A 12,673-nucleotide genomic window follows, 5' to 3' on the forward strand; every position below is an offset into this window, starting at 1 on the left:
TCCACGGCTAGCATCCAGTGGCGGCGTGTTTTACACCACTGCATCCAAGCTTTGCATTAGACCTGGTGATGTGAGGCTTGGATGCAGTTGCTTGGCCATGGAAACAATTTCCATGAAGCTCTCTACACACTGTTCTTGAGCTGATCTGAAGGTCTGCAATTTTATGTGGGTTGCTGACGTTCCCAATCACTCCCACCTTGTTATAATACCACTCAGTCAATTGTGGAATAGTTGTGGAAATTTCACGACTGGACTTGTTGCATCGATGCAATCCACGCTGGAATTCACTGAGCTCCTGAAGCAGTCTGTGTGCCTCGGTGCTTGATTTTATACCTGTGGCCACGAAGGTGATTGGAACACCTGAATGAAATAATATGGATGGATGACTGAATACTTTTGGCAATGTAGTTTTTGTTCACTGACTCCCTATGACAGACCTCCTAATAATTTTAACTGCTTATCTACCTGCCTCAATTGCTTGCCAGTTTTAGCTTTTAATATACTTTTATTACTTCAAATTTCTACTACTTACTTTCAAGTAGTTGTTATCTTTCCTGCTAAAGCCTGTCTACGTCTACTCAATTCTAAATTAAATTGTGTTCGGGTTTTGTCACATTGCCTGTCCAGGTACAACTGGCCCGTGGTCGCTGGGCTACCTCTGGGTGGGAATCACTGCTCTATGGAATAAGTTATTTGTGACACTGAAGAAGTTAACTTTTGTCAGTCATTTGAGATCTCATGCCCCGTTGTGAGTTTTTTTCCCCCACATGTCTGCAACCTGATCACTTTACACTTCAGGACACTGCCAAATAGCAGAGACCTGATTTAGCATGGTAGAAGTCGGCACCCCAATGGTATTATCTTACCTGTCCTTCTTAACTGAGGATCACAGTGGCTGCGGTGCCAGAGTCCTGTAGGTTAGATGCAGGAGCCACTGGGTCCTACCGCTACTTCAATAATGCAGAAAACAAAATAGGTGCAACCTGGCACAGAAGAACTTTAAGCTGTGTCAGATGGCTATCTTAGATCTGATTTCTCTGCAGTGGATATAAAGAAATATCCAGAGATATCAGGAGGCTTTTGTGCTGAAAAGCATCTCAATCAGAGAAATAAAGCTTGTACAAATACAGATCCTCATTTATTTAATGACTCTTCTCCCTTTATAGAAAAGAATATCTTTATTCTGCACTTGTATTATTAAAATATAGAAATGAGTAATGAATCAAATCACTCTTGGTGTGAATTTAAGTGTCAGCTGTAAATCTGTCTGTAGGTTTCATCACCAGGCTCTTGTGGAGCTGAAGATCTTGGATGTGATAAAGAGGAAAGACAAAGACAACCTCCACAACGTCATCCACATGAAGGAGTACTTCTACTTCCGAAATCACCTTTGCATCTCCTTTGAGCTTCTGGGGTTAGTATGTTACCTACATTCAGAAAGCAGGAATGTAAACACACTAAATAATGAAGCGTTTAATCGAGGGGATCCGCCGTCAGTCACCCTTCCCAGGTACAATAGCACGGTGTGAAGACAGTGTAGCTTATCAAAGGCAGTTCTCGCATGTCTCTGGTCTTTACTTCTAAGTAACTGCAATCAATTAGGAGTAAATTGACTACCTGTGTACCTCCAGCCAACCATGTTTTAGTATGGGTCACTACTGATATCTATTTGAGGAGAGAGAACTTTGTGTGTCACTGTGGCTCAATGACCTTTACGGGACGTCTCGAGCTGCTACCTTGTCTAACATTACTGTCACCAAATCCTTTAGTTAAGGCCTTGATTGGGGCCCTATCTCTTACCCCTTCTTGCTTCATGTGTGAAGGATCTGGTTACACAGTCTAAAGAAATTCATGCTCAGAAATAGCAGGGGGATAAAGTTTTTGTATCGGTCTTCCTATGAATGGAGGCACAATCGCAGATTATTTCCAAGTAAGCGCTCAAGACTCAGTGCATGTTTTATTGTAGGTGTCAAGTGACATCAAAATGAGCAGCCTTCTTTTTCGGGGGGTTTATTTGAGGAGCATCTTTTTATAAGTGAATCCACATTGAGTACACTTGGACATGGACAAAGTATTTTCATAAAAACGTTCAGCTAAACGAAGCTTCTTTATGTGTCGTCATCTTGATGAAATAACCAAACGTCACACGTTCTTCCTTCATCTAGGGTGAACTTGTACGAGCTCATAAAAAAAAACAACTTCCAGGGCTTCAGCCTCGCCCTTATCCGGCGTTTCGCTCATGCACTTCTGAGGTGCCTGCAGATGCTGCACAGGGAGAAGATAATCCACTGCGACCTCAAACCGGTACTGACCTGCATCATAAGATAAAAAAATAATATTCGACTGATTGAAACGTAGTGAAGCAATCAAAACTGTACTGCTGTTGATGATTGCTTTGCAAGGATTACTCAGAACAATTTTGCAGATTGTGCTCCACCTTGTGGTGCATCAGAGTATTGCACTGGTACTATAGAAATTGGCGAGTTTTTTGACAGTTTGCTTCTTCTTTTCAACAGGAGAACATCCTTCTCTCTCAAAGAGGGCCAGGCAACATCAAGGTGGTCGACTTTGGCTCAAGCTGCTATGAACAACAAAGAGGTAAGAAGGCAGAAGTGGTTTGATGCACATGTACAATTAAGTAATATCACGCTAGGGAGGTGACAGAAATGTTCTTGTTTCCCTACTCATTCCCCTCTTTTAGTGTACACATATATCCAGAGTCGCTTCTACCGCTCTCCAGAGGTCATCCTGGGTCACCCTTACAGCATGGCCATTGATATGTGGAGCCTGGGCTGCATCCTAGCTGAGCTTTACACAGGCTATCCTCTCTTCCCTGGAGAGAGTGAAGTGGAGCAGATAGCTTGCATAATGGAGGTATGACAAGGAAATAACCTGTTCTGTATACAGAGATTACTGTTCATGCTTTGCAAGTGTAATTGCTTCCTTCTTATTGTGATATTTGACCTGATAGGTCCTTGGAATGCCTCCAAATGATTTTGTTCAGTCAGCATCGAGAAGGAGGTTGTTCTTTGGTGAGATTCTAATAATTTATAATCATTTATATGTTTTATTTTATGTAAAGTATGTGTTTTTAGAACTCTTCAGAGATAGTGATAACTCTGGTAAATCTGTGTGGTATTATCTGTGCAGACTCTAAAGGAAACCCAAGAAATATCACTAACAGCAAGGGGAAGAAACGGAGACCGAGTTCCAAAGAGCTTTCAGCTGTGCTGAAAACGAATGATGCTGTCTTCTTAGACTTCATCAAACGCTGCCTCAGGTACACTTCTGCTTATTTGTTCATAGGTCACATTATGATTCTTTTCTTTGTCTTTCTTAATCGACCACAATTACATTTTGCTTCCTCTGACTTGAGCTGGTAGATCATGACTATTACTTGTACACATAAATGAATTCATCTAAATTCAAACTGTCTGCGCTTTTCAGCTGGGATCCAAGTAAGCGCATGACTCCTGATGAGGGGTTACAGCATGAGTGGATCCTACAAGGAAATTTCAACAAAGTCCGGAGCAGAACCAAGCCTGCAGCCAAGAAGACATCAGACAGTTCGACCAGCACAGACAAACAAGCTAACAGCTATCCTGGTGAGAATATGATATTTACCACATCGAAATTACTTTACTTGATATCCATGTCACTTTTTAAATTCTTTTGTAATTGCTGCGAGCTGACATCTAATGTGCTTTGTTTCTACGGCGCAGCAGAGAAGGTCAGCTCGGAAAGCAACAGCAGCGACAAGCTGAAGAGAGACAGTTCAGAAACCGGAACAAAGACGGCTCCCGCAGAGCGTCTGCGTCCCATTGGGGCCTCGGCAGAAGAGGAGGTGTGTGAACGTGAAGGCAAGCTGTCCACAGATACCAAGCAACAGGAATGCAGCGGAGAAAGGCCCATACACATCATCATCAAACCTCAAGAGGAAGATGACACAGAGAGGAAAGATATTCAGGAGCCATCTCAGGATTTGTCACCTGCTGTCTAACAAACGGAGATAAACATGCTACAATCATGACAAATGGGAACAGAGAACATTCAAATAACACGATTGAGAAAGCTGATTTTGAAAACCCTGCACATTCACAAAGTCAGTGAAACGTTACCACTGATAGTAACAGAAATGTGTGATTTACACTCACACACAGAAAACGTCTCCGTTTCCACGTGCCGTGTAGAAAACACTGATGTATGGAGTAGAAACAACAATCAACAGCAAAGACAGACATCGTTTTTATTGTTTAAACTATTCAGTCGTAGTGTATTATCATTTGTTTGGTGAATCTTTGAGTTTTTATGACAGTGAAGTCAATCAACCAGTTGCATTTTTGAATGAAGTTGAGATGCAGTTGTTAGTTTGTCTAAATGTGTCACAAACTGTCTGCCACACAACAATGTACAGATGATACAGCATAAACTCTCTTACTGTTTATGAACCCCAAAAATCTTTGCTGTGCATTGAAAAGATGAGCTGATGTAAAAAGAAAAGAACATTGTAGAAAAAAAGATCTGAAGAACTGTGTGGTGCAATAAAGGCTGAGCCAAATGTTTTCTTTTTTCAGTTGTGATATTCAAGAAATATTTCTCATGTACATTTTAATTATAGTATGAAGTCAATGACATACTGATTATTAATTACTTTATCGCTGTTTATTGTGGAATATATTTGACCCTTTGTTTCATATTTGTTTAACAGTTTAATTCAACAAACATTAAAGATTTGTAACAGAATTTACTGTATATATATATATATATAAATGTATGTTTCAGCTGTAACTTCTTATACATGTCAACCACAGACCATATTATGAGAAAATATTTCAGATACTTGTGGGGGACTTAGACAAGGTTTTACTTGTTGTCTTGTTACTGTATGAAGAAATTTTGTATGTCTGTGTTATTACCAACATTTTTTATATTAGATACAAAAAGACAATCCTATTATTGATAGTTTGTGCCTTGCAGTATTAGAAATCTTGCACTTTAATATTGTGTGTACACCTGAAATTGCTGAATTATTACCCGAATTTGATTTAACCTGCCAGGATCCTTTTTATTTTATAAGATCATATATCTTATATAATGTTACAGAAGAAATTGAAAAAAAAACTTGCATTTTATTAGTTTTTTGTTTGTTTGTTTGTTTGTTTTGTTTTGGGTTTTTTTAGTCGCCATAAAAGATCTGACATAAATTGCAGATAAGCCCGTGCCCTCGCTTTGTGTTCGCTAAGAAGGCTGAATGCTGAAATAAAGGATTGTAGCTGAAATAAAAGTCCTGATAAATCATTTTTATGACGGAATAAAAGACGAGAAAAAAGCTGTTTCAGAAACCATGTGTTTGATAAATCCTTTTTATTCAACCAGAGATAAAAACGAGGCATGTTCATCACTTTGTGAGCGTCATACAGTTTGGACTACACTACTAGTACATTAATTAATCTTTTAAGTTAATGTGTTATTGGTGTAATTCGTATTTTCATGATGTAATACTCAGCAAATTAACGTCTTAACGGGTATAATAACCATCAAGTTGGCAGACATGAGGCCACGACGAAACAGCAAATAAATATTTGAATATACAATTAAGTAATAAAACAGAAACGAGACAATACCATTAATCGAAATGTATAATTATATAAGTAGTGTTTTATCAGTTTATGCTAATAAAAAGCTGAAAGTGTGAATAAATTTGTGGTTATTTATTTTAGTGCTTAGTTTTTATTGGCACCAAAATAATAAAAAAGACACAAATAAAGTTATATCAAGTCCAAGCCTGGAAAAGCTAAAATTAAGACAAACTGCCCAGAAAACAAAGGTTCTTTATACAATATACTGTAAATATATATATTTATACAGTATATTATGGTTTTTACGCCTTCTTCGTGCGGTAGCGCTCGTATTTTGGCCGACAGGGTTTGCCGTAGTTGGGAAGATGGCGACCGTAGTGCTGGTTAGCCGTCCTGCGAGTGTCCTTTCAAAGATTTCAAGTGAGTACCGTTACAATTGTCGCCAGAGCATGTGTAGATGTATGCTTTACAGATTCATATAGCCAATCCCTACATTTGTGCGATTCCATAACAAGATCACACGGAGACGGGACACTCGGCTCGGGTGACCTTGCTAACGGGCTCGGCCAATCACCCGCTAGCAAGAGCTCAAGGTAGCTAGTAGGAAACAAGAACAGTAAAATTAAGTATTTTACCATGAGCTACTGCTGAATCTGGGCGACTGCGTCCCATTGTGGATTAATATATCAAAGACGTGAGGTATGATGTTGGGTCGAGCTGGTTCCTCTGTGCAGCTGTAGCGTATGTTTCGCAGACTGCTAGCATCTCCTGTTTCTCTTTTTGTTTTACTGCAAAATAAAACAACATTTTTGTTGCTTAACAGAATGGATGCTGTCTTTAGACTAACTGCCGAAGTGGGATGATATAATTATATAATTCTGGAAACACTGAACTAGCTTTAGTCCCAAGTCTGCCCTGTAGTTCACATTAGCTGACATTTTTAGTTTCATGCATTTACAAACTGAGAACTAGTGTGAAATCAAGGACAATGTTGTCGCTTCTGTCATCTGCAGCCTCCCCGTATATAGGATTTCCCATTTCCACTCTCTGGTTTGACATTGGTTCAAAATGCAGCTGCTCGGCTCTTAACCGGCACAAAGAGAAGACAGCACGTCACTTCTGTTTTAGCTCCCCTGCTTTGGCTGCCTGTGACGTTTTTAATAAATGTTTCAAAATGTTATTTACTTTTAAAGCCGTCTATGAGTTAGCTTCACAGTAATTTACAGGTCTTTTAATTTCACAATTTGCCTCCAATTCAATGAAGTCATTATTATAACAACATTATAATTATAACATATACATTTCTCTCAATGCCCCTTGTTGCCTAAAAACTAAAGGTGATCAGGATTTGCTATGGAAACGTTTAACAGTGCTTGTAAAGGACTTTGGGCTAAATTCTGTGGTGTTTAAATTAAACTAACTTAACTTTAGTAAAATGCATTACTCTAATATGTAATACCATGCACACTCTATTGTGGCTTTCGGTTGCCAGATGAATGAGGCTAAATTGTAAGCTTTACTACAGTTTTGAAGTGCCAATCATTCAGCTTTATGGTCTTTTCCAATTAAGTCTGTAACTGATTGCATCTCACCTTATGATTAAATCCAACTGCTACTTGCCTTTCTACACCCCCTAGCAGGCAACTCCTACCCTGCCTTGTTGTCAGCTGCATCTGTCACCACAGTCCAGCAGAGGAAGCTGCATCATGCTCTCATCCCTAAAGGGAAAGGAGGACGCTCCTCTTTTAGCGGAATAGCTGCCACGGTGTTTGGTGCCACAGGTTTCCTGGGACGATACGTCGTCAATAGGCTGGGTGAGTTGAGAAAAAGTGGGGAAAATGCTGATATTAATGTGCATTTGCTCATTAGCTAGTACGTATACATACTGCAATGCTGGATTACAGAGTACACACTGTTTAGGGGAAGTTAAAATGTTTTCATGTGGTGTTTTCAGGTCGGATTGGGTCTCAGATTATAATCCCTCATCGCTGTGATCAGTATGACCTCATGCACTTCAGGCCCATGGGTGATCTTGGGCAAATCCTCTTTTTGGTAAGCTGCTTATAGATGCAAATTTCTCTTGAAGAAACTCTTTAAAGTGCATACGGCCATGAATGCAGAACATCAGTGGATATGACAGTCACCTGGTCTTTGTTTATTGTGTTAAAGGAGTGGGATGCCAGGAACAAAGACTCCATTAAACAGGCTATGGAGCACTCAAATGTTGTCATCAATCTGGTGGGCAGAGAGTGGGAGACGAGGTATATTTGCCTGGAAAAAGGCTCTGGTGTTCACATGAAGCTGGTTTGTGCTAAAGTTCCCTTTGAGGTTGGCTATTTAAGGTTTTTCCACCTCTTTCTGTGAAGGAACTTTCGCTTCGAGGATGTGTATGTTACCATCCCACAGCAGATTGCCAGGGCAGCCAGAGAAGCCGGCATCACAAAGTTCGTCCACATGTCGCACCTCAACGCTGACATCCGCAGCCCATCCAAATACCTGAGGAACAAGGTCAGGAACAGCTTCTATACAGACTGGACCTCTTTTTGTCAAAGTCAAACTATGTTTTGAATGGGTTTGTTGAAATTTTAAGCGAATTTTGGTACATTTATATTACAGTTCAGAATTAATGTTTATTAACAGATCTTTGTGTGTCTCATTCTTTAACTGTAGGCTGTGGGAGAGACTGCAGTAAGGGAAGAGTTTCCCGATGCCATCATCATGAAGCCCTCTGAGATGTTTGGGAGGGAGGACAGATTCTTCAACTATTACGCAAGTAAGAAGGCTGTACCTCTGTGTCGTGTAAATGTCAGCAAAAGCTCATTACAGTTTTATAATTGTGGTTTCTTTTGTCCTGCATGTTAGCTACAGTGTTTCCTTTCTTTAATTTCACACAGAGCTGTTGTTCCTCATCTTTGAAGATGAGTGATAATTGGTGTAACTGTGTGATGTAAACCTTCCTCAGATATGCGCTGGTTTGGAAATGCCGTTCCTCTTATTGCCCTCGGGAAAAAGACGGTGAAGCAGCCTGTTCATGTAAGATTTAAAAGCTAAGCAGTGCTTGATTTTATTAACTGCTTTATCTATCAGTTTATTTCCCTTTTAAGATAACACAAAAAAATTGAACGTTATTGTTTGTATTTTGTTGGAGTGTGGCTAATGGTTTCCATCACATCTGCTGTTTTGTGAGAGCCACACTTGCCACTGCAGCTATGATTAAGTGGCTCCACTGGTTTGATTCATTGTTGCATACCTAATTTATCACTGGGCCATGTGGTTGCAAAACCCTGTGGATGACCACACCACTCTTTGACTAAATGCTTCAAAAACTGTAAACAAAATCAACTAAACGCACCGTCTTTCCCCTTCAGGTGGTGGATGTGGCTAAGGCGATCATCAGTGCTATCAGAGACCCTGATGCTAATGGAAAGACATATGCACTTGTTGGGTAAGTGGGCTAATTTGTTAGCAAAGTTAGCATGTTGTAATGTATTTATGCCAGAAAGTTCAACAAATATTGAAATGTTTAAAAGTTCAAATTTATAGCTGCCATTATACCCATTTACACACTTCCTGATTGCTCGCATCAGATTGTTGTTGTTTGTAACGTTTGTTTGTAACACCAGAGTGCCCTCTGGTGGACAAATTGTACAACATCAACAATCATAACATGGCTGTAGGGTGTTTCTTCAAAACCCTACACCCACACCCACCCTTTTTCTTCAATGTCTTCTTTAGTTTTTTAATGTACTGTGAAATTGCCAGAAACAGTACGTCAGCAGAAGAACACACGAGGGTTTTAAAGTTCCTAAATGTTGGACTAAAAAATAAAACAGATTTATAATGGAGATGTATAATTTAATGTGATACGTTTTAGGTGGTGTTAAATTCAGTTAAAAAAAAAAACAAAAAACAAAAAAAAAAAACATCAATTCAATGAAAGGATTAGATGTTACAATCCCTGGTAATGCATTGCTTCAAATGGAGAAGGTTATGAGGGATGGCTGCTATGAGGAAGGTGTTCTGCCCTTTATTACAAGCTATTCTGCCATTTTTCCTTTTTTATCTTCCTTGGTTACGTTTAGGGATTAGAGATCTGATCTAGATTATAATATTACGATTTTGGGACACATTGTCAGTAGTCGACCTTGGATTCATCGGGTGTTTCGGCCATCATCACAACATTAACTTAAAGAGCCGGCAACGCCGTTTTACCAATAATGCCAAAGAAACAAAGGAAACACTCGCAGCAACAAAAGACAAGAAGACTACTAAACAAAAAAGGGAGGCACTTCCTACCCTAGTCCTCACCACGGGGAGACACTCTCAGGGCCCACAAGCCCATCTACTCACTAGTCAGAAGGCGGCTGTCTGTCCAAAACCTAACACAAAACCGTGTAGAGCCACAGAGGGAAAAAACACCCTGCTCACAGCTCATCCCCAGTTTAAATAGCCTCATAGGTGATTGCTGACTGGAGTCAGGTGGCAAACGAGGCTAATCAAAAGCAGCTGTGTCCTGGGGAGAGAGGAGAGAGAGAGAGAGAGAGAGAGAGGGGGGGTAGGAGTGGCAAGAGAGGAGGAGGCGGGGAGAGCGGGCAAACACCCCACCCACACACTCCCACAGCCTCACAGGATGTAACCGTGTGTCTCGCAGTTAGCCGACTGTCTTAGCTGCCCAAGTGATGTCAGCCCTCTTCAGCCATAGCCAGTGATTGGTCCTCTCAGCAGTGTTAGCTAATTCTGTTATAGCCTGCCGTTGCGCCTGTCCTCTGACTCCAATCTAAGCAGTTTTTCTGTTGTATTGGCAACAAAGCCGCTGCACCCCACTTCCACCAGACACGCCTTGATCTTCCAGTCTCTGCCCTCCGCCTCAGCTGCCAAGTTGGCATACCACAGCTTGGTGTAACTGATTCATAACTTATTTAGAAAAAGTACTTGTAAAAGCATACTGAAGAAAGATGACTAAGGTTAATTTTGTGCTTAACTTGTCAAATTGAATCAAGTCATTTGTACGATAAGTCTGTTGCAACATGTTTGTCAATGGCTCGAGTCCTGCCTTTGTTACCATGGGTGTGCATGATAAACATTTTTCTCTCGTTCTATCTCTCCTGTTTTCTTTTGTCTAGACCCAATCGTTACCTCCTTCATGACCTGGTGGAGTACATTTACGCCGTGGCGCACAGACCTTTTGTGCCCTACCCTCTGCCTCGCCCACTTTTTCAGTAAGCACCTCATATATTATGTTCAGGGTTCAATATTCTCCTAAAAGAAGTCGTCTTATTTGGGTAAATACTTCAAGGATTCAGTCACGTAAACAGTGGATCCTGAAAAGTATTCATTATTATTCATTATTTAGTAATAACCCAGACTATTTGGAGCACAAAGCAAGATCAGAGTTAGCTTAAAACTGTTTTAAAAAAATATGCAACAAGTGTCATTTATTACTGATCCGCACGCATGCAGAGCTCCTGCTGAGAGCCGCATCTGCATCCAAAGTAGTTTCACTTTTTCTTCTTTTCTTTTTTTTAACAAACACAACAGCAGTCACCTCTGGGGGATTGCACTGCGAGGTAAAGACTATCCATGTCAGGGAGAAAACACAACAATTAGACAAACCCATGGTGTTTGACAACAGTGGCAAAAGCAAACTTTCTAGCAGAACCAGGCTGAGGGAGGGGCAGCCATCTGCTGCAACCAGTTTGGGGTGAGGTGAAAGAGAAAAGGAAGGACAGAAGACACACGATGGAGGACCGAGTTTAATAATTACTAATGAAGAAATACAATATATATGGTTTGGTATTTAAACATATAGATTGTGAAGGAGAAATGTTCAGTGGATCGTAGGAAGTGCCCAGCAGTATAACTGAGGGATGGTTAAGGCTCACCTGATCCCGACTGTGAGCGTTACCAAAAAGAAATTCTTTTTATTAAACTTTTAAAAACTAACCACAAGTAAGATAAGAGTCTGAGAACATATTTGGATATTATCATCTTTAACATATGACAGGACCTGATGATTGTGAATATAACGATTGTGGAAATGAAGGAAAGCTGTACCACATAAATGCTTCGTGCGCATGTTGAATCCATATGGCCAAAAATTGTTCCAAGATTTCTCACAATATTACTGGAGGTCAAAGTAATGCCATCCAGATTAATTTAGGACAATAAAGATACAGAACAACCACTTCATGCTATGTTGAAGTATAGTTATCAAAAGTTGTTTGCTAGTGTTATAAATGATGGTTTGCTCATTTTCCAGCCTGGCTGCCCAGTTGTTTGCAATGAATCCTTTTGAGCCCTGGACAACCCCAGACAAAGTGAATAGGGTAAGACTGCCAAGTATCTGACATTGCCTGAAGGCTGGTGTGAATTCCCCCCTCAGCCTTGTACCAAGGTGCTTTTTCAGGATAATCGATAAGAAAATCCTTTAATGTGCTCTCATTTTCTAGTTTCACACAACAGACATGAAGTACCCGGGACTCCCGGGTCTGGAGGATCTCGGCATCACTGCTTCCAGTGTAGAGCAAAAGGCTATTGAGATTTTGCGTCGCCACCGTCGCTTCCGTTACCTGGAAGCAGAACTGGATGAGACGAAGCCGGCCAAGACCGTCAACTATTAAGGCGACCGATGTGAAATCTTGCTTTGTCTTTAACTGTATTCTGTACATAAATAAAGAATTATCCCCTAATGTGTCTCAAGTTTAGTTTTCTTGGTAAATATTTTCATTAAACAAAGCATGTGTCTGACATGACAATGCTTCTCAAGCGTATTCACCCTTTTTTTTATTTTCATAGAGGTTGCGTTACCGTGCTCATGTTTTGGTTGTTGTATTTAATAATAGAAAGTATGACTGTGATGAAGGTGGAGTGTTTTAGTGGCAGTACTCAGAAGGTTTGTTATCAATCCAGACAGCAGGGGGACTAAAAGCAGTGCTACTGCAGTAAATCCCAGTGTAAAAAAAAATACATTTTAGCAGTACTCAGTGTTGGTCAAGTTACTTGAAAAAAGTAATCAGTAACTAATTACTGATTACTTCCCCAAAAAAGTAATCCCGTTACTTTACTGATTACTTATTTTCAAAAGTAATTAGTTA

General features: G+C 40.2%; 2 protein-coding genes and 1 long non-coding RNA gene across 8 annotated transcripts in view; 2 read left to right on the forward strand and 1 right to left on the reverse strand.

The window, feature by feature from the left end:
* dyrk4 (dual-specificity tyrosine-(Y)-phosphorylation regulated kinase 4) overlaps positions 1 to 5,345 on the forward strand; it is a 30,951-nt gene extending 25,606 nt beyond the window's left edge. For 2 of the 3 annotated variants that reach the window (XM_004568223.4, XM_004568226.4), the window contains 8 exons: positions 1,274 to 1,414; positions 2,166 to 2,304; positions 2,517 to 2,598; positions 2,702 to 2,874; positions 2,972 to 3,032; positions 3,151 to 3,280; positions 3,448 to 3,605; positions 3,723 to 5,345. In XM_004568223.4, coding sequence (XP_004568280.3) covers positions 1,274 to 1,414; positions 2,166 to 2,304; positions 2,517 to 2,598; positions 2,702 to 2,874; positions 2,972 to 3,032; positions 3,151 to 3,280; positions 3,448 to 3,605; positions 3,723 to 4,000 — 1,162 coding nt within the window. In that variant the 3' untranslated portion in view covers positions 4,001 to 5,345. The remainder of the gene's footprint in view (positions 1 to 1,273; positions 1,415 to 2,165; positions 2,305 to 2,516; positions 2,599 to 2,701; positions 2,875 to 2,971; positions 3,033 to 3,150; positions 3,281 to 3,447; positions 3,606 to 3,722) is intronic. The other variant, XM_004568224.4, reaches the window with a different exon arrangement.
* LOC143419313 (uncharacterized) lies at positions 2,177 to 9,979 on the reverse strand. 3 transcript variants are annotated; one of them, XR_013099262.1, is made up of 4 exons: positions 9,930 to 9,979; positions 6,215 to 6,367; positions 2,438 to 2,578; positions 2,177 to 2,312 (listed from the first exon to the last, which is right to left on the reverse strand). It is a non-coding gene; the product is annotated as an uncharacterized LOC143419313 (long non-coding RNA). The 3 variants fall into 3 exon arrangements; XR_013099263.1 differs by having other exon boundaries at positions 9,876 to 9,979; XR_013099264.1 differs by lacking the exon at positions 6,215 to 6,367.
* On the forward strand, positions 5,910 to 12,268 carry ndufa9a (NADH:ubiquinone oxidoreductase subunit A9a). 2 transcript variants are annotated; one of them, XM_012923863.4, is made up of 11 exons: positions 5,910 to 5,999; positions 7,217 to 7,393; positions 7,534 to 7,631; positions 7,749 to 7,840; positions 7,946 to 8,087; positions 8,250 to 8,352; positions 8,542 to 8,612; positions 8,948 to 9,024; positions 10,703 to 10,798; positions 11,839 to 11,905; positions 12,029 to 12,268. In XM_012923863.4, exons 1-11 carry the CDS (start codon positions 5,945 to 5,947, stop codon positions 12,197 to 12,199), a joined length of 1,149 nt encoding a protein of 382 aa, XP_012779317.2. In that variant the 5' UTR covers positions 5,910 to 5,944; the 3' UTR covers positions 12,200 to 12,268. The 2 variants fall into 2 exon arrangements, with proteins under 2 accessions (XP_012779317.2, XP_012779318.2); XM_012923864.4 differs by having other exon boundaries at positions 7,220 to 7,393.
* Positions 12,269 to 12,673: the final 405 nt, after the last annotated feature.

Source organism: Maylandia zebra, linkage group LG7, assembly GCF_041146795.1.
Source record: "Maylandia zebra isolate NMK-2024a linkage group LG7, Mzebra_GT3a, whole genome shotgun sequence".
Taxonomy (NCBI): Eukaryota; Metazoa; Chordata; class Actinopteri; order Cichliformes; family Cichlidae; genus Maylandia; species Maylandia zebra.

Bases quoted from the DNA above. Each gene is read 5' to 3' on its own strand.
- ndufa9a (XM_012923863.4), top strand. From the start codon at position 5,945: ATGGCGACCGTAGTGCTGGTTAGCCGTCCTGCGAGTGTCCTTTCAAAG. The intron at 8,353-8,541 runs GTAAGAAGGCTG...AACCTTCCTCAG, and splicing joins ATTCTTCAACTATTACGCAA to ATATGCGCTGGTTTGGAAAT. The intron at 9,025-10,702 runs GTAAGTGGGCTA...TCTTTTGTCTAG, and splicing joins AAGACATATGCACTTGTTGG to ACCCAATCGTTACCTCCTTC.